The sequence below is a fragment of the Paroedura picta genome, chromosome 4 (genome assembly GCF_049243985.1).
Source record: "Paroedura picta isolate Pp20150507F chromosome 4, Ppicta_v3.0, whole genome shotgun sequence".
Taxonomy (NCBI): domain Eukaryota; kingdom Metazoa; phylum Chordata; class Lepidosauria; order Squamata; family Gekkonidae; genus Paroedura; species Paroedura picta.
Genome location: NC_135372.1, coordinates 69,798,024 through 69,818,160, shown reverse-complemented (window position 1 = coordinate 69,818,160; position 20,137 = coordinate 69,798,024). Strand labels below are relative to the sequence as shown.

The window sequence follows — 20,137 nt, the reverse complement described above, 5'->3', positions numbered from 1 at the left end:
ATATGGTCTCAGTAGAGTGCACTATAATGTCACTGTTTAGTTCAATATTGGATTTTGTGAAATCTATTATACAACAGCAGGCTGTCTTATTCATACACAATAGGAACTCTCTCAAGTTAAGGTCAGATGCTGCCAGGGCTGTTTCATGTTTAAAATCTTTACCCATGTGGGGAGCCCCCTAGTAAATTGGAATATTTTTAAGAGATAGCTCTTCTAGCCTAGTTTTTTTTTCCTTGTGTGTCTTCGGGCATGTCAGAGACTTCAGTTCTGACACTACCTACCTAAAGTTGTTTCATGCTCTGGGTCATGCTCAATCTCATACCAGTGTCAGAAAGAAAGGGAAAGTGTCAAGCCATTTTAACCTGCTACATTCCACTTACACTGGGACAGCATAGATTTACCGTGAGATATAAGGAAAGGTGGGGGAGTTAATTTTTGAGGCATTTTATGCATTGAATTTCACTTCACTGTCTAATTTGGGTTGTATGTAGGAATGAGCCTTGAGACTGTATAAATATCACATCTCACAGGGTATATGTCCCATTCCTGCCATTTTCCAATTTCTTTTATGACAGATGCATTGCATGTATGCTCATAAGCTCCCAGTGCACTGTTCATATGCATAGGATTATGTAACCACCCCCAAGGTTTATGTGACTGTTTAAATGATGGGGCAAAATAAGAATGTCACTCCAAAGTCTGAAACTATTAAGGAAAGATGATTGTACACATTTCCCTATTGAGATGCAGAGCTATATGCATGCTAATAAACAGTAAGAGTTGGACAAGATGTTCCATAGTACTTTTCAGAATTGGGTGCAAACAAATGGAGCTATTAATGGCTAAATCAGAAAATAGGAGAGGCATCACCTGTATTCACTGTATGGCAAGGCATACAGTGCATGAATTTCCTAATAATTTTCTTCTGATATTAAATGATGATCCAATTCAAGTTTTTAAAATGGCCTATGGTCCTGCTTTTGCCCTGTGGTAAGCAGGGAGCCAAAGTGAAACATTTTGCTTGTATCCATAGAAGCTTCTGTGTCTCTCACACATATACAAATAACAGGTAGACAGCATTAGCCAGCCCACATTACCCACAGAGCTTTATTTGTACTAGCTGACAGAAAGCCTTAGCAAAGGAAGGGGAATAGATGCCTCTTTGTTCTGTCCCACAGTGATAAGCAGACTGCCTGCCCTGCAAATAGTAGGAATTAGAGACAGAGACCAAAAGAAATCAGAGGTGAACCACGCGGGTCAGACTAACTACACCCTGTCTCAACAATAGGTTTGTAGCTTGAGGGTGCTTCTGGGCCCAGGCCTCCTGTTGGATAAATAGGTGGTAGTGGTGGTCAGGGGTACCTTTCACCAACTTCAGTTGGGGCTTTTTTGTGAAACCAAAGGAAAAAAGTTATAAAGGTGTAAAATGTGCACTGCCTCCTGCTTGCAAACACACAACAGGAAACAAGATTGTTTGCCTCTATTTTTAATAGTTAGAGACAACGTTATATCATAATTACTCTTTAAAAAAAAGTCTGATATTTTGGGGTGGATGGAAGGATGGGGGAGGAAAGATGGTGATGAGGAATGGAATTCAGGGATTTCTCCATTGGACAGGCTCGAATTAGAATTTGCCTTAAAAATGAAATTGCTGTAACCGAGGTATCCTTAACTACAGGGTAAGTGAGTGTGCAATTCAGATCTGTGGCAGGAAAGGCAAAATTTGGTGCAGAAAGAAACACAAAGTTCAGACTTTAAAAAGTCAAAAGTGAAGGATATTGTTAGTGTGGAAATGGTCTGAGAGAGACTGGCCCAAGGTCACCCAGCTGCCTGCATGTGGAGGAATGGGGAGCCAAACCCAGTTCTTTGGATTAAAGTCTGCTCCTCTTAACCACGACACCAAACTAGTCCTTAGTGTTGCTATTGGCTGCTAATCAGAATGGGCAGCATCCTTGCACATGAATAATTTTGGGGAAACCTGATACAAACTGGTTTGGCAGACATTTGCAACTGCTCAGCATGAACCAAACAGATTGAGTGACTGGCTCACATCTCATCACCACCTTTGAATTTAGTAAATTCAACTACTGAATGTGTTCACAGAAAAATTTGCAGCATTTTTCACAGAAAAATTTGAACTGTGTAGCTCTTGAATGAGATTGGTCCTAGAAAGAGTCATATTTTATGGCTTTAGGAACTCTGTGAGCATTATTTTCTCTTAGGCACTTGGAGTTCATTGCACTCCCTCATTTAAAATCTGAAGTTTTTTCCTGCTAAATTAAATTATTTGCTTTTTAACTTATTTTATGTATGCTGTTAAATCGAAACATTACGAATTTTATCTGCTGATCGGTGGGGGACCCAATCTTCTGCAAACAGTGTGATGTTCATATAATGGAACTTTCCTCCCTCCCTCCCTCCCTTCTCAAGTAGCTGCCAGCTGAGCACCCTGAAATTCTCCTGTTGGAGGGGGGAGTCTATGGACCTTCACTAAGAATAAGGGTAGTTTAAAAAGTCTACAGTGGAAAGCAGAATCAACAAAAATTGGTCCCTCTCTTTACCAAAATGAACACCATTCTGTTAGTGTAACCGTTTTTTTATGCCATAACAATATCACCTTTGGAGCCAAACTAATGTTACGATATAGTTTTACGGCTGTTGATCTTATTGACTTTTCCTAGTTTTGGTATCATTTATACCACCCCAAGAATCTTATGACTATGAGGCAGCATAGAAATAATTATGACTGCATATGAGTCCCATTGAACTCAATGGGGTTTACTCCTGAGTAGGCAATCTTAGATTTGCATTCTAATTAAACTTCACAATGATGAATTTTAGCCTGAAGTTTTCCTCAAAGTTTAGCACTCTAGCTGCTCTGCATGCTGTCTCAAAGAAATGTAAAATAAATGTAATCTAGTTGTTGTTTAATGCTATTTTCTTGCAATAATTTAGATTGTAATCAGTTAATGCTGCAGCAACATTTATTGAATATTATAGTGGGTTTTTCAGTCAAGGAAAATAAGCAAGCATTTTTGAATTAATGACCTTTTAAAAGAAATCTTGCTGACTGCATATTAACACTGTGGAGAACAAAATTATGATTCAAAAGGCAGGACTTAAAAGGAAACAAGCACCTGAATTGTTACAAATGAATGAAACAGCAAAGCTGTTCTATATCAAGAAGCAATCTTCTGTGTTATGGCAAATCCAGATTTATTTTAAACTATATTAATTTTCTTATTAAATACTGAAAACAGAAAAGGTTTCCAAGAATAATTTCAAATAAAAAAGACTCTGTTGAATCATGAAGGCTCAAGGTGAACTATGAGCATCAGGATAAGTGGATGAAAGTTAACAGATGAAAAATATTGCCTTTCTTCCACTTGAAGTTCTTCTCTGCAAAACATTAATGATGAATATATATCTATTCAAATATTTTATATTAAATGCTATGTAACAGATGGCATACAATCATACCTTAACACCTATCCAAACCTAAATCATCAAGAGATGTTGACATCCAAAGAACTCAGACTGATTACGTATGAGGAATTATCCCCTGGACAGTCTCTCATTGCTTGTGGAGATTAGCGCTGCTTCCACATGGTGTTGGCAGCAACCTGGAGCTCTCCAGTGGTTGGTATGAGTTTTCGTCAGATTTGCTTTGCAATGAGGGAAATAACAAAATCATGATTTGCCACTTCTTATTGCACTTCCAATCGGGATCCAAACAGGAGCAAGCCTGTCTGGAGGGAGAAATCTGCGACAGCCTCGGTAGTATTTTGCCCACCCTCGCACCTGCCCTCTCCTCTCCATTTCTGGATTGAAAATTTAAAAATAATAGCACGTTCCACTATGGGACCTCAAAGCAACATGCCGTCACTTCCAATTAAATGTTTTCTTCATTGTGCATGGTAATATTGGGATCAGGCAGCTCAAATGCATTCCTATTTGTGTTTTCTGGTGGAGGGATATGAATGGGGAAACAGGGGTCATGCCCTCTCCCTATTAGCTTGGCCCCTGTGCTTTTTGTTTTAAATCTTTATCGTGAACATACAATCATTGGGGTCCAGTTACCATGGGCAGCCCATCAGAAATATACATGAACATAGATCACTATACAAAGAATCCAAAAAGTGATGTAAGGAAATGTTTTATTGTTGTTGTTGTTGTTTTTTTTATAATTTTATTATTTATTATTATATGAAGCATTTACAGAAAAGTAAAGAGAAAAAAGCGACCAGCTGATATGGTTTGACATCCTCTTTTAACATACATATTCAGTTCCCATCACATATTAATCCTAATCTAGAAGTTTTTACCATCTTTCTTAGCAAAATGATTGTTAATACATATGAGAGTATGATCTGTTATAAGAATATATTCTCTTATTATCTTAAGTGATATACGGTCAGTCCCTTCATAAATTGGCCCTGACCTAAGAGTTACTGCTGCTGTCTTGTTAATACATATGAAGTATAGTTTGTCATCCTCTTTTAGCATACATATTGGCATACATATTCAGTTCCCATCACATATTGATCCTAATCTAGAAGTTTTTACCATCTTTCTTAGCAGAGTAATTGTTGATACATATGAGAGTATAATCTATTATAAGAATATATTCTATTATTGTCTTAGATGATATAAAGTCAGTTCCCTTCATATATTGGTCCTGTCCTAAAAGTTACTGCTGCTGTCTTCCCCACAGGAAACCAGGAGAATGCTCCACTGTTCAACACATCCTTCAGGTGGTCGCAGAAAATGAAATTATGTTTTTTTCCATAGTAGAGTATTTCTGATTGTCCTTCTGTCAGGGCCAAAGAAGTCTCTTGCTTGATTCTTGCTTGCAGTCGCCTTTAAGTAGGCTCTGTATACTTTATCAATCTGGATCTCTTCCTCTGGTCGCACAGAGATATCTCCTGATAGCTTCCTGCGTGCTGTCACCTTTGAATAGACTTTTTATTTTGCTGATCCAAATCACTTCCTGCTCTAAACAGACTTCCAGGTTTTCGGTGCTTTCCTTCCTTAAATCTGTTTTCCCAAGTTCTTCCAAGGTGCTTTGGATTTTTATGTCCCTAGCTCTCTCCCCCTCCTGTTGATTAACTTCCAGACATTGAATTCTCGTTTGAAGTATTGTTGGCTGAGCTGTGTCCTCATCAGCTGCTCTCTCCAGACCGTCGGCTCCGTCCAAAAGCTCCCCCTTAGTCCCTCGGATTTCCTTTTCCACCTTATTGACTGCTTTCAGTATCTTTGAGTTCCCTTCGCATAATAAATGGAAAAGCTGTGCCTTAGTTAATTTTTCCATAGTTCTAGGCAGTCACAAACTATAAACAGAAAGTCTCGTGAGGTCTCGCGGGAGCACGAGCGATCCCAAATTATCAGTTTGTCGATCTCCGTATCAAGTCAGCTTCCCCCACTGAACTCTCTCCAGCAAAACTTTAAAGTCTCTCTTTTCTTGAGCTCTCTCTTTGTTTGGTTAGTGGGTATAATTAGCTGGGAGCCTCTCACTCGACGAAAGAAGGAATTCACTTGTAAATTGGTTGAGGGGGGGGGGGAGAGCTTGTGGGGAAAGAAAAGGAAAAGCCAAAAAGCTTTCAATCCTTACTGTTGTAGACTCCGGCTCCTGTCAGTCTGGTAAAAGATGATCTGGGAAGAATGTAGGGTCAGCTGGTCGTTTCAAGCTTAGAACGTTATTTACGACAAGGGCGCCATCATGACCTTAAGCACATGCCGGGGTTGATCCGGAGAGCTTAGTCTCCCTCCCTCTCCATGGATCTGTAGGACCCTCAGGATGCCGTTCCCGGTTCCTGGGGCGACCGGCAAGCAGATTTGCGTATCTGCTCAGGTCTGCCAGGTGCGGTTGCTCCTGACCCTCAGCATGGCTTAAGAGCCGGACAGAAGCCCAGCTGTTACGGCGCCAACTTCAGTCGAATCCCCGGAAATGTTTTATTGTTGTCACGTGATCCTGAAGCAACATGGAAATGCAAGTTTTTAACCACAGCATAAGCTAACGTGTTTTTTAAAATCATATTCAGTATACTTGGAGGGAAGGGGAAGATGTGATCAGTATGTCTGAGAAAGAGCACAGAATGGTGGAATTGAGAAGTGCAAAAAGAAAGATGCAAGAAAGCACCATTATGCAAAAAACAATAGAAAAGGGGAAGGAACCAAAGCATTATGGGAGGCTGCCTCTTTCCAAATCTGATATAGAAAACATATAGGGGAAATGAGGGGAGCAAAAGCCAAATGTGGAAAGTCTAGTGTCAACTCACAGTATGCAATGGAAATTCAAAATGAGGCTAAAACTATGTCTCAGATTGCCTCAGAACTCTCTCAGCCTCACCTGGACAACCAACTATCTGATCATTTGGACATCAGTTCTTTATTTCTATAATATATTTTTTCTATTATTGTGTCTGTAGATTCATAACCTGTGGGGAAAACTTGCTTAATTTCTTCTCTTTCTTGTTCCGTGGCAGTGAATGCTCAGGACAATGAAGACCATGTTCCTCTTCACTTCTCCTCTCGGTTTGGGCATAATGACATAGTAAAGTTCTTGCTCCAAAGTAATTTTGAAGTCCAGCCTCATGTGGTTAATATTTATGGAGACACCTCTCTACACCTGTGAGTTAAGAGCAATATAAGCATTCCTTTTTCACTTTTATTGGCAATCAACCTGCTCTTATTAATAAACACACTTGCTGACTCTTTTTTTTTTCTTTCCCAGTGCTTGCTACAGTGGAAAATTTGAAGTTGTGAAGGAATTAATTCAGCTGTCAGGAACAGAAAGTCTCACCAAGGAGAATATATTCAGTGAGACTGCCTTTCACAGGTAGAACATTGTATATTTGTTTATGCCTCCCGCAGGGCTCTTCGTTCTGTGGATATGAATTTACTGGTTGTCCTGGGGCCCCAGGATATACGCATGGCCTTGACCAACCTGGTGGAATGAGCTCATGGAGCTTAGGGCCCTGTCAATGTTGTCAGCAAGATGGAGACCTGCTGCCAGGCGTATGGTTGAGGCCAGAGCGGTACCCAGTGTTACCACCTGGGGATCTCTAAGTTGAGGTCAACTAGGTTCCTCACTCCAGGGAGAGAGAGAGTTATTGAACCATGCTAAACAGGGGAGTGGTTTGGTATTTTATTGTTCACCATCTTGCTATGCTACTATTTGTATTAAGGAGTATTTTAAGGTAAAGGTAAAGGTATCCCCTGTGCAAGCACCGTGTCATGTCTGACTCTTGGGGTGACGCGCTCCTAATATATATATACACACACAGCTGGGAGCACGTGGGGAGAGCTGCTGGGGAGAGCTGCTGCTGCTGGCCAGGTGAGGCTATTGTTGTGCTGAGTGAGGTGATTGCTGGAAGGATTAAAAAGGGTTGTTCCTTGCCAGAGGCAGAGCTCAAACAGCTGGGAGCACGTGGAGAGAGCTGCTGCTGCTGCTGACGACGACCAGGTGAAGCTGTTGTTGTGCTGAGTGAGGTGATTGCTGGGAGGACTGCTCCAGTCGCAAAATTATGTATATCAGAAATCAGTGTGCATACTTTTAGAGATCTCTAGTATTTTCCATCAAGCTCTTCAGTCCAAAAAAGGAGGCTGAAGGCAAAAATATATACCATTACATCTAAAGTGCATTAAAAGGAATTCTATAACTGTTTGTCCCTGAAAAAAATAATCATGGGTGGACTTTGAGTCAAAGCTGCAACCCTATGCACATATATTTGTGAGGAAGCTTGATTGAACTCCACCAGATTTGTTCTTGAGGAATCCTGCATAGGATCAAGCTGTTAACAAGTCATGAGAAAGGCTGCTTAACTCTTTTTCTCATAGATTCAAATGGGCAGCCATGTTGGTCTAAAGTAGCACAATAAAATCAGAGTGAGGAAGAGTGCTTGCACTCAAAAGCTCATGCCTTGAATAAATCTTTGTTGGTCTTAAAGGTGCTACTGGACTCTTTTTCTTATCATTCTATTTTTGCTCAAAAGCATGTTCCCTCAAACTACAACTTTCCCCACAGAAGGAAAGATATACGTTTTCCATGTTTTGATAATTTTATTTTGAGTGGGGGCAAAAAAAAAGTTGCTATGGATGAAAATGCAGTCAGCATGGGAGAAAGGCTAGCCACTATGCTACCATGTCTCAGAGATACAACAGTGCAGTGTGGCATTGGTGCTGTTGCCACAGAGGGGCACTAGAATAGGGGCACCAACAGGGGAAAGGGCCAGCCTGGCTATTATGTCTCTGACAACCCAACTCACCAGAAAGGCAGTATAAATACTAATTAATAAATAAAAATTAAAAAACAGAGGCCAACCCACCCATGCCCAATCACAGCACCTTCCAGTACCACATTAGCCCAGTTTTCTAGCCTGTCAGGATGATCCTGCTCGTGGCAGCCAGAGAGCGATCCCTTGGCTCATGAAGGCCTCCTGCTGCTTCTGTGATGCAGCAAGAGGTCCTCGCAGGCCAAGGGGGAAGGGAAAGCCCACCCCCTCCTGGCAACATAACGTGGAGTGCTGGGTGCCGCTGCCGGATTATGTGCCATGGCTTTGTGTAGAAGAGGAGCCGCCACCCCACGGCCATAACTTACTGGGCATGCTGCGGCTGCTGCTGCTAGCCAACAGCGTGGGGAGAGTTGGGGCCAAGGGCACGGCCCTTGGTAGAGTGGGCTCCCAGCCCGCCCTGGGCCCCACCAGTGGTGCCGGACTTCAGCACTGGCAAAGGCTCCACCTCAGTGGCCTCTCCGGGTGCCCTGCAGGGGTCTGTGTGTGGTCCCTGTGAAAAGCAGCGGCTGGAGCTGGGCTTGGCAGCCTCAGGCAAGTCCTTGCCATCGGGCAACATGCCACTCCTGTTGCTGGCAGCTGGCACAGAGCTCCAGCTCTGGGCCGCTGGCCTCGCACCGCTGAGCTGGCCTAGCTCCTGGAGGTGGGCGCTTGGCCCCCTGGAGTGGATGCACTGGCTGGACAGGAGGTTCCATTGTCCCAGACATGGTCCGGACAGCACCAAGACAGTGCCGCCCAGATGGCCATTTCAGAATTATTTAGAGGAGCTGTGGTAAGGATTGTAAGGCATGTGTGTACTATAGCCAGGAGATCTTAGGATTGTCTGGAAGCCAAACAAGATACATTTGAAGGTGGTTTTCCATTGTGTGCCTCTGACCCTAGTGTTCCTTGGAGGTCTCCCATTCAAATCCTAGCCAGGGTCCACCCTGCTTAGCTTTTGAGATCTTATGGGATCTTGTTTCTCCAGGCTATCCAGATTAGGGCTGTTAAAAGCATCTGGCAGTTGGGGATGTGAAAGACCTCACACCCTGGAGAGCTACTTCCAGTCTGAGTAGACCACGCTTTCTCAACAGGGGCTTTGTGAAACTCCATAGTCCTGCCCCAGTAAGTGCACCAGAAGAGGCAGGGAGGTGGCTGGTGGAGGAGGCTGAGGCAGCAGCCATGCCAGTGGAGGCCGAGACAGTGGCCATGCCTCCCCCGGAGGCCCAAACAGTGATGGTGGTAGAGGAGGCATTAGCATCGCTGTTGGAGGCCTAAAGATGAGGGGAAGGGAGGAGGGAGTCAGTGTATGCGTGTGCATAAATGTGTCTGTGAGGGAAAGGACCTGAGAGGGAAAGGACCAAGGAAAAGGTCAAGGAAGCAAGAGGGGAGGGGGAAGTGGAGAGAAATGCGTGCATGTGAGTGTGTCTGTGAGAGAGGGAGGGGGCCGGGACCAAGGAGCCCCAGAGCAGGTATGTGTTCCACATATCCTGTGAAATTCAGACTGTCACATTTTTAAAAATGAAATTAGAAGAATCACAAAGACCATATCATATGTGCCAGATTCCCCCCCAATTATCATATGAGCTCCCCCCTCCCCGTTATCATATGAGCGTATCAGAGTCCTGTGCTGTTGTAAAGGTGCAAAAAACAAGATTCATAAAGTATTCTGTATATTAAATGTGCTGCAGAAATGGTAATAATTACTAGGGTTATTTTGATCTTTCAAACATCTGGGAAGTATTTCTTATTGAAGTATGCTAGTGATAAAATTTGTAATTGTGTTTTCCAACATCCTCCTTAATGATCAGAGTTCTTTTATGGATTCCTATAAAGACTTTGTTCTTCCCAGCTGTTATAGATGCATAATATAAGAACGATATAAATGAAAAAATACTGAAACTCAGGAGCACTATCGTTAGTGTCTCATACAAGAGCTGAGGGTTGATAAGTTACAAAATTTATTCTCCATCTAAGAGAAAGATAAAACAATTGTACACAACTGATTAATCAAAAATATGTATATATTCACAGCTTTTTGACTTCCTTACTTTTAAATTAACAGTATATCAGCATGCCTTGTATTACGACAAATATAAATTGTAAAGTGTTCAGCATTTGTTTATTCAAATAAATAAATGTACTCCCTGGGGGGGGGGGAGACACCCAAATTGGCAAATATAGTATTCTCACATGATGTATGCACTCAAGCACACACAGTAGCTGTATAAAATAGCACCAGTTTCTGAGCACATATATATCTGTTTCCAAGTAGTCTTTGTCTTCCAATGGCATATCTGTCAGTTAACCCATGAATTTAAGGAGCTATTTGTGTATTCATTGTTTTTAAGCATTTCATAATTCATTTTTCTGGCTTCAAAAGGGCTTCCATAAAAAACATGCAAGACTGTTAAGTAATAAAAAATTGATTGCATGATAAATGTGTTCTGGGAATTAAAAATCAACAAGTGCCTTTTATACCATTTACTGGAAGACAAACTGGCCCTCATTGAAGCAGCCATTACGCAGGCTTGGTGGGCCAAGAACATTAAAGGCCCTGCTTCTTCCAGGAGAGATTCTCCATTTGCTTGATGATGACACTGAATGCAAGATGGCTGAATGTAAATGCCACAAAGGCTCAAACATGTACATTGATACATCCAAAGATTTTCTACTATGTTAAGCACTGTGACATGATTATAATGTTTATTAATTATTGCATTAGCATTATAATTTCCTATGAACTTTTTAAAAATTTTGTATTTATGCAGTGCTTGCACCTATGGCAAGAACATAGATTTGGTGAAGTTTCTACTTGATCAGAATGTGTTGAGTATTAATCACCAAGGAAGAGATGGACATACAGGTAAGATGGTAAAGGTGAATGGATGTCTGAGAAAGAATATTAGGCAAATGTTTTAAAATGTAAATAATTCAAAGAGGTTTATTTCAGTAAACTGGATGCACACCTTTTCATTTAGTAATATATAGGGGCCGCATTTTCTTGATTCTTTGAAGGCAGTCCCTTCCAGTGAAGACACCACTTAGTTCCCATCTAGAGATTTCCTGTATATTTTCTACAGTGCATAAGATGTTTTTGAACGCTTTCTGTAATGTAGAACATGGCTTGGTTTGTGAGGGTTCCTTCCCCATTGCCCACTTATAAATAATTGCATGTATTAAAAGACAAGGAAAGACGAGTTACTATGAAATAATATCATATGATCTCAGATATAGACTTTGTTTTATAACAAATTCATTTTTCAAGGAAATTAATTTACAAGGATTATAATTCTAATAATAGAGGACCCACAAATACCACCTGTCTCACAATTTATTCTTTCCCTTCCCCAAAAGCCCCATGCTCTCCTCCTGCTATTTATTTCCTTCCCACCCACCAGCCAATCTACCTTTATATTCCTTGCTCTCTTCAGTTTTCTCTCCTTCTCTCCCCCAGCAAGCTCTGCCTTGGAAAACTATGGCCCACTTGCATGGTGGTGAATGTGTAAGGAGTTGCAATTGGCACATCATTTTCTCCTGTATCTCCTTACCAACACTATTTCCTCTTTGTATCTTATTGGTAACCAACATGTCCGGCTTCCTGTCTCCTTCACACCACCAACCAGCCAAACTTTGATCTGCCTTTTGTCTTCCTCTATATTTATTAATTATACCTCTTCCTTCTCCCCAGTGAGGTCCTAATGCAGATTATATCATCCTCCTCCACTTTAGTTCCAGATTTTAACTACTGGAAATGGATCTAAAGAGAACCAAAAAAATGGTTCATCATAGTAATTAACTATTCTGTATTGTTCCAGTGTTCTTCCTGGTACTTCCAGCAGCTTCCTTCTGTCTTTCATAACTGGCACATTCAACTCCCATTAACAGAGAGTCCTCCACACCTGGACTCCCCATCCCAACCAGAATGCAAATGAAGTCACTCCCAAGGACTTGCCCAAAATCTTTTACTGGCCCTGGAGATAACTTTAAATGGCATCTTCTTTATAAGATCTTCTTTATAAGAATCTACTTTGCCCATTAACAAACCTCTGCTTTTTTGGCATTACCTTCCTGATCACATCAAGACTTTGTTTTAGGACTCCTAGGGCACCTAGCCCCAAATTTGCTATAAAAAGACAGCAGAGACAAGTGTTCTCCATTCTCATATTGGGCTCTACCTTGTACAAAATCCAGCTTCTTGGATGGGCTGAAAAGACAAAAAAGGAAATATTTAACTATTGTGTGATTAAAAGGGAGCATTTACTTCCAGAGGATGTGGTGATGGTGACAAACATGTACTCCTTCAAAAGGGATCTAGACAGATTCAGAGGGGATAGGTTAATCACTGGATACAAGATGGTGGTCTAGATGATCCAGTGGTCTGATCCAGCAAGACTCTTCTTATGTTCATGAAGGCTGTATTGCTTTAGGATGCTTTGGGTTGATCCTGCGTTGAGCAGGGGGTTGGACTAGATGGCCTGTATGGCCCCTTCCAACTCTATGATTCTATGATTCTTTGTGTCAATAGCCACTGAGGGGCAATCATTTCTTAAAGATTCAGGTGCTGCTTCCATTATATTAGGGGGTATTAAGCCACCCTCCCCTTCAAGGATCACTGCCTTGTCGTGGCAAAGGGGCTTGCATAGCTCCGTGAAGCTATGAGCTATGCTGTGCAGGGCCACCCAAGATGGACAGGTCATAGCTGAGAGCTCTGACAAAAGGTAATCCATTGGATAAGTAAATGGCAAACCACTTCAGTATCTTTGCCATGAAAACTCTATGGACATGTTCAAAAGGCAAAATGATATGACGCCAGAAGATGAGCCCCTCAGGTCGGAAGACGTCCAATATGCTACTGGGGATGAGCAGACGGCTAGTACGAGTAGCACCAGAATTAATGAAGCAATTGGGCCAAAGCCGAAAGGACGCTCAGTTGTGAAGGGAACTGGTGGCGAAAAAACAGTCTGATGCTGTAAAGTCTTTTATTCCGTAGGAACCTGGAACATCAGAACCATGAATCAAGGCAAGATGGACATGGTCAAACAAGAGATGACAAGACTGAACATTGACATTTTAGGAATTAGTGAACTAAAATGGACAGGAATGGGTGAATTTAATTCAGATGACCATCAGGTATACTACTGTGGGCAAGAATCTCTCAGAAGAAATGGAGTAGCCTTCATAATCAATAAAAGAATAGGAAAAGCAGTATTGGAATGCAATCCCCAAAAAGACAGAATGATCTCAGTTCGAATCCAAGGCAAACCATTCAACATCACAGTAATCTAGGTCTATGCCCCAACCACTGCTGCTGAAGAGGATGAAGTTGATCAGTTTTGTGAAGCCCTACAACACCTTCGAGAAGCAATGCCAAAAAATGATGTGCTTATCATCATGGGGAATTGGAATGCTAAAGTAGGACGCCAAAAGATAACCAGGATAACAGGCAAGTTTGGCCTTGGAGTACAAAATGAAGCAGGCCACAGGCTGGTAGAATTTTGTCAAGAGAATACAATGGTCATAGCAAACACTCTTTTCAAACAACCCAACAACTACACATGGACAACACCAGATGGTCAACACAGAAATCAGATGGACTATGTGCTCTGCAGCCAAAGATGGAGAAGTTCTATACAGTCAGTAAAAACAAGACCAGGAGCCGATTGTGGTTCAGATCATCAGCTTCTTGTTGCACAATTTAGGCTCAAATTGAAGAAAGTAGGGAAAGAAAGTAGCTTGTAGAAAGATTTTTTAATTAGTTTCAGTCACTGGAACCATTCTTAGATTTGACCAGGTTGGGAATTAGGCATATTGACAATAAAATGCCATATAATATTTTTGGAAATGCTTCTTACTACAGCCATTCTTCCCTGTCAATTTTCTAGGGCTACATTCTGCTTGCTATCATGGCCACATACGTCTGGTCCAGTTCCTACTGGACAATGGAGCTGATATGAATCTCGTAGCCTGTGATCCCAGCAGGTCTAGTGGTGAAAAGGATGAACAGACCTGTTTGATGTGGGCCTATGAAAAAGGTATTGCTATGTTGGCTTACTGCTTTCAACATTAAAAACACAGCATTATAGATCAGATAGGATAGGGCAGTTGTTAGAAAAACAAGTCAGCTCATGCTGAGAAAGCCTGTCACTGTGTTCTGACTTCTGACACTTCAAGAGCGAGGAATACGAAATTTGGGATTTCTGCCTTCAGAAAGTCTAACATGCTAACCAAAGCTTTAATTCTATACAAACTTTGACATAAGCCTCCTCAGTTCCAGTAAAATAAGTGTCCTAAATTTCACCCATTCAAATAAAAGCCATTTCTGCCTGTAAAGTATAAACAAGACTTTAGAGCTAAAGTCTCTTCCCCCCCCCCCCCCTGTTATCACTAAACAAGGTACAACAGACAACATTAGGATGCAGTTATCCATGAAGTCCATTCGAAAATCATGGACTGCTATTGATTTGGTGGAGGGACACTCTGGTTCTACTATGATGGGCAGGAGCATAAAAACCCTTTACAGATAGATAGTTATCCTTGATTTCCTGCAGAAATTCTTCCAAAAAAACCCCTGCATATATCTGTGATTTCTGCTGTGCTGTATGTCCTTTACACATTTCACAGATCTGCCCTGGCAACAGCTCAGATTCTTGTTCTCTTTTTCCTTCAAACTCAACTAGAAACCTCTTAGTTTTTACAAGCTGTTTCCTTTGTGCTCATTTTTCTAGGGCCAGGATATATTTTCCTTCAAAGAAACACACATGAAATTCTCTTTCCTCTTCCATAAACAAATAACAATAGCTGAGGACTTTCAAACACTATATTAATTCCAGATGGTAAATGAATGGAAGATCCAGGAGTGCCTGGTTCAGGAGTAGCCAAATTTATTATTTCAATTGTACATATTTAATCAGCCTTTTACACTTTAGAGAACCTTAGTGCTGTCAAGAATGAAAACATGGCTTTGAGCAAAGTCTGGATATCTCTTCATGCTGGAGACAACTTTTTTATATTACTAGTTATCAGTATCCACAGTGTTACCCCTGTCCTGTCACCCCCTCTATTCATAGGGGCTTTCCTTTTTAGTATTTAAAAAAAATGTATAGTGTTTATTCTGACATTTTGCGGTAAAAATTGCAATTTTATGCATACCTAGAATAAATCCCATTGAATAAAGTAGGACTTGTTTCTGAATAACTATGCGCATCCCATTTAGAGCTGTTATTTGCTGATACTATGGTAGTAGAGAGAGCCTCTTGTGGCCCAGAGTGGTAAACAGCAGACCTGCTGTCTAAAGCTGTCTGACCATGAGGTTGGGAGTTTGATCCGAGCAGCTGGCTCAAGGTTGACTCAGCCTTCCATCCTTCCGAGGTCAGTAAAATGAGTACTCAGCTTGCTAGGGGGTAAAATGGTAATGACTGGGGAAGGCACTGGCAAACCACCCCATATTGAGTCTGCCATGAAAACGCTGGAGGGCGTCACCCCAAGGGTCAGACATGACTCGGTGCTTGCACAGGGGATACCTTTACCTTTACCTATGGTAGTACAGCAGGATTTAAGATTGAACTATGAGATACTCTGTCATTCACTCATTACTGTTGTTCACTTCCTATTATGTTGTTGTTTTTCAGGCCATGATGCTATCGTTACTCTTCTGAAGCATTACAAAAGACCTCAGGATGAATCACCTTGCAATGAATACTCCCAGCCTGGAGGAGGTGTGGTTCCAGCCAACTGTTCTATTTTCACTTCTAAACAACAACAAATGGCAACAACAAATAATATATTATAGCTCATTTCAAGGATAATACATTTCTATAGTATGGTTATTATTTTTGAGATACATTGGCTTGGATACCATCTAAACTATAATTGCCTGGAAGAACAAATTTTCCCTTCCTTCCTCCTACTATAACCTTGCTCCCCTAACAAGGAGTTTGAGGGCTGTCACAGAAAGAGAGGGATGTGTAGATCTTTTTTTTTGGGGGGGGGCGGGGGCTCCATCCAACCTATGTACCTTGGAGTTTGCTTATTATCATAAAATGTTGCCATTCTGTACTTGATAGAAGGAAAGGCATGATAAGAAATAGAGATCCCATCCTACACTTCAGATAAATTGCTTAGTTGTTCTGTTACATTCTTTGCTGCTTTTTGGGATACTTGTATATTAGGACTACTATCCTAACCCTCATAACTGAAATAAACGATGATTGGGATGAAGAATATTTTGTCAATTTGAGCTGTAGAATAAGTTCACAAGAAATTATGTGCACAGGAAACACCTTTGTATGAATTTGTTATCAAGTTTTTATTAAGTTAATGTATAATATAATGGAAATATTGGGAAATCAGTGGAAATTTTTCGCTCAGTTCAAAACCAAGAGCACTTATATTTCTAGTTAATACACTACAGAAAAAAATCCTCAACAAATGTTTTTAAAGCACAATTTCATTCATTTTTGCAATATACAATGCAAAATCGATATATTCAGAAAGAAATCCCATTGGTTTCAGGTGGATGTACATCGTAAAAAATGCATTGAGGTTTTACACTTGAATCTTGAAAATATCTAAGAATGGAAGTATAAACTTTGCCATGAGTCATCTAATCTCCTTGTGTACATACACACTCAGACAAGTGTACACATGGCAGCTTTTAATATCTGTGCTGTCCACAGTCTTTACAACCAAGACTTGTGCATTTAATGCCAGGATAGCATACTATCTGTCTGGCCAATCCTCAAAGAAGCTTGGGATGGTTTATTTCCTCCTCTTTTATTTCACAACAAACTTTTGAGTTAGATAAGGCTGAGAGTGAGTGACCAGCCCAAGATAACTCAGTGAGCATTGATGGCTGAGTAGGGGTTTGAACCCAGGTTTTCTATTCTAATATTAATTACTGGCCCACACTGAATGTTTATACAGAATGTTTTTTTTTTAAGTCAATATGGTTGGGAACATCTAGCCTGTATATTAATTCATCTGTGGCCTGGAGATCAAGCCCTATGAAGAAAGGCTGAGGGACCTGGGAATGTTCAGCCTGGATAAGAGGAGGCTGAGAGAGGACATGATTGTTGTCTTTAAGTTAGGGATTCTCAACTAGGGGTCCATGCTTGAGTTCTGGAGGGGATCTGCTGCCTTTTCCCTCTTTATGGACTTGGCCATAAGCTAGGGAACTGGCTGCCTCCCCCCAGGGGTAGGGGGAGAGAGCAAAAAGGTGAAGAGTGCAAGTAGTGATGTCATATCTGGTGAGATGTCACTTCTGGGGGGGGGCATGGCAGGGAGGCATGGCCGGACAACTTCTGGGGGTCCTCGAAGCCTGAAAATTTATTTCAGGGGCTCCTCCATGGTCAGAAGGTTGAAAAAGGCTGTTTTAAGTATTTGAAAGGTTATCACATAGAGGATGGCAGGGAAAGGTTCCTGTTCCAGAGGATAGGACCCACAGTAATTGGTTTAAACTACAAGTGCAACGATATAGGCTAGATTTCAGGGAAAAACTTTTCACAGTCAGCAGTGAAATCGACTGCCTAAAGCCACAGTGAGCTCCCGCACACTGACAGTCTTCAAGCAGTGGTTGGACAGCGGCTGGACAGTGTCATTAGCTTTAGCTCAATTCCTTCTCTTTAGTCTTACAAGGAAAATTGTACTCAACATGACAAATTCATATCATGTGATGAGGGATGGGAGTTGCACCCTAGGATCACTGTAGGTGTAGTCCTTAAACATCTTGTTTATTTAAATAGAACTAAGTCCTCTGGACCAGATGAATTGCATCCAAGGGTTATAAAAGAACTTGTGGATAAAATTTCTGAACCTTTGTCCATTATTTTTGACAATTCTTGGAGAACAGATCAAGTGCCAGAAAACTGGAGGTGGGCATATGTGGTCCCCATCTTCATGAAGGGGGAAAAGGAGGATCCGGGTAACTATTGACCAATCAGCTTGACATCCATAGCTGGGAAAATTTTAGGCCAAATTATCAAATGGTCAGTCCTTGGACAGCTAGAGCAGATGGCTGTGATTACTAAGAGTCAGCACGATTATCTCAAGAACAAGTCATGTTGACAAAGTTACTACCTTGCTGTGCATATGGTTTATCTCAATTTCAGTAAAACTTTTGATAAAGTGCCACATGATATTCCTGTTGACAAGTTGATAAAATGTGGCATGGATCCTATTACAGTTAGCTGGATCAATAACTGGTTGACAGATCTTGACAGGCTGGAAAACTGAGCTAAAATGAATAAACTGAATTTCAATAGTGATAAATGTAAAGTTCTGCATTCAGGTAGGAAAAATCAAATGCATGATTAGGATGGGGGAATCTTGTCTTGGCAGTAGTACATGTGAACAGGATCTAGGGGTCTTAGTAGTCCATGCACTAAACATGAGTCAGCAGTGTGACTTGGTGGCTAAAAAGGCAAATGGGATTTGGGGTTGTATCAAAAGATGTATAGTGTCCAGAACGTGCAAGGTACTGTTTTATTCTGCTTTGATTAGACCACACTTATAGCACTGTATTTAGTTTTGGTCATGGTATCCTTGAAGAAACTGGAACATGTCCAGAGGAGGGCAATTAAAGTGGTGAGGGGTTTGGAAACCAAGACGTATGAGAAAAGAAGGTTGAGGAAGTTTGGTCTGTTTAACCTTGAGAAAAGATGACTGAGGTGATATGATAGCCATCTTCAAGTTGTTGAAAGGCTGTCATAAAGTGGATGGAGCAGAGTTGTTTTATGTTGCCCCAGGGAGTCAGAACGCCGCTTATGGAATCACGAGTCTTGCTTATTTTAAAAATAAATCTCTTTCCTGATTGGGAGGGGGAGCTTAAAGAGTCATGCTTTGTGCTACAACTTTGGGGAATTTTTTTATTATTTTTATTTTTTTATCTTTGCCTGCATGATTGAATGCCTATTCATTGCTCCTGGTACTTCACTTAAAAAATAAAACACCCATCCCCAGGAGAAGGGAGAGGGAGGCAGGTGTGAGGGTGGGACATTGGAGGCGGAGATAGCGCTTCTTCACCTCCATACAGATTTTTTGCTGGTGGCCTGCTAGTTGCTTTCCATTAGGTAGAGCTACATATGTTGGTAAATTCACTTTTGGGGATTCACCACCTAGCACTTTAAAATGGGGGATGTAGCCGGCTGTTTACAGCTCAGACGCTGCATGTTGGCGACATCATGTGGAGGGGCTGGAATATAATGGCAACAAAAGGTAAGTATCTTACTATTTTTAAAGGGTGCGGAAATCCCCATAGTATCAGTAGCTTTATTTTTCAAAATGCACATTTAGTTATTCTAAGATTTCACTTAATTTGTTTGGTTGAATTATTTTAACTTGCCAAACATTACATATTGTCTTGAATGTCTAACACTTCCTCCACTTTGATTTCAGATGGATCTTATGTGTCAGTTCCATCCCCACTAGGGAAGATTAAAAGCATGACAAAAGGTATGTTTATGACATAGGAAATATATTTATTAGAGACAGGGCACATTCTTCCAAAATCCAATTGAATCCTCAGCCTTTCTGATTCTTTCTAGCCCCAAAGTGGTGTAAAGAGATAGATGGTATAGATTTAGCAATGTAAAATAGACATGTACACTCCTTTGTGAGTGCCACAATGGATATTTCACAGGGCAGTGCCATTCTGACTGCTACCATTCATACCCATTCTGGGATTTCCACTCTAAGGTTGCCAACTAATGCTATGATGTCTTGGAAGCTAAATGTTTCTTGATAAAGCAGCTTTATCAAACTATTAGGATAAATCTGGCTGTCTAAAACCACATTCATGAACTGGTAGCGTGGGATTAACACAGACCCTGAACGTCATTCCTGCCAATTTTTACTTTTGCACAGCACCC

General features: G+C 41.2%; 1 protein-coding gene across 1 annotated transcript in view; it reads left to right on the top strand.

Annotated features, from left to right (window-relative positions):
* TNNI3K (TNNI3 interacting kinase) overlaps positions 1 to 20,137 on the top strand; it is a 278,050-nt gene that overhangs the window by 67,547 nt on the left and 190,366 nt on the right. Inside the window, exons 8-13 of the mRNA XM_077333331.1 lie at positions 6,486 to 6,630; positions 6,734 to 6,838; positions 11,042 to 11,136; positions 14,156 to 14,305; positions 15,902 to 15,988; positions 19,665 to 19,721. Of these exons, the coding sequence (XP_077189446.1) occupies positions 6,486 to 6,630; positions 6,734 to 6,838; positions 11,042 to 11,136; positions 14,156 to 14,305; positions 15,902 to 15,988; positions 19,665 to 19,721 (639 nt within the window). The remainder of the gene's footprint in view (positions 1 to 6,485; positions 6,631 to 6,733; positions 6,839 to 11,041; positions 11,137 to 14,155; positions 14,306 to 15,901; positions 15,989 to 19,664; positions 19,722 to 20,137) is intronic.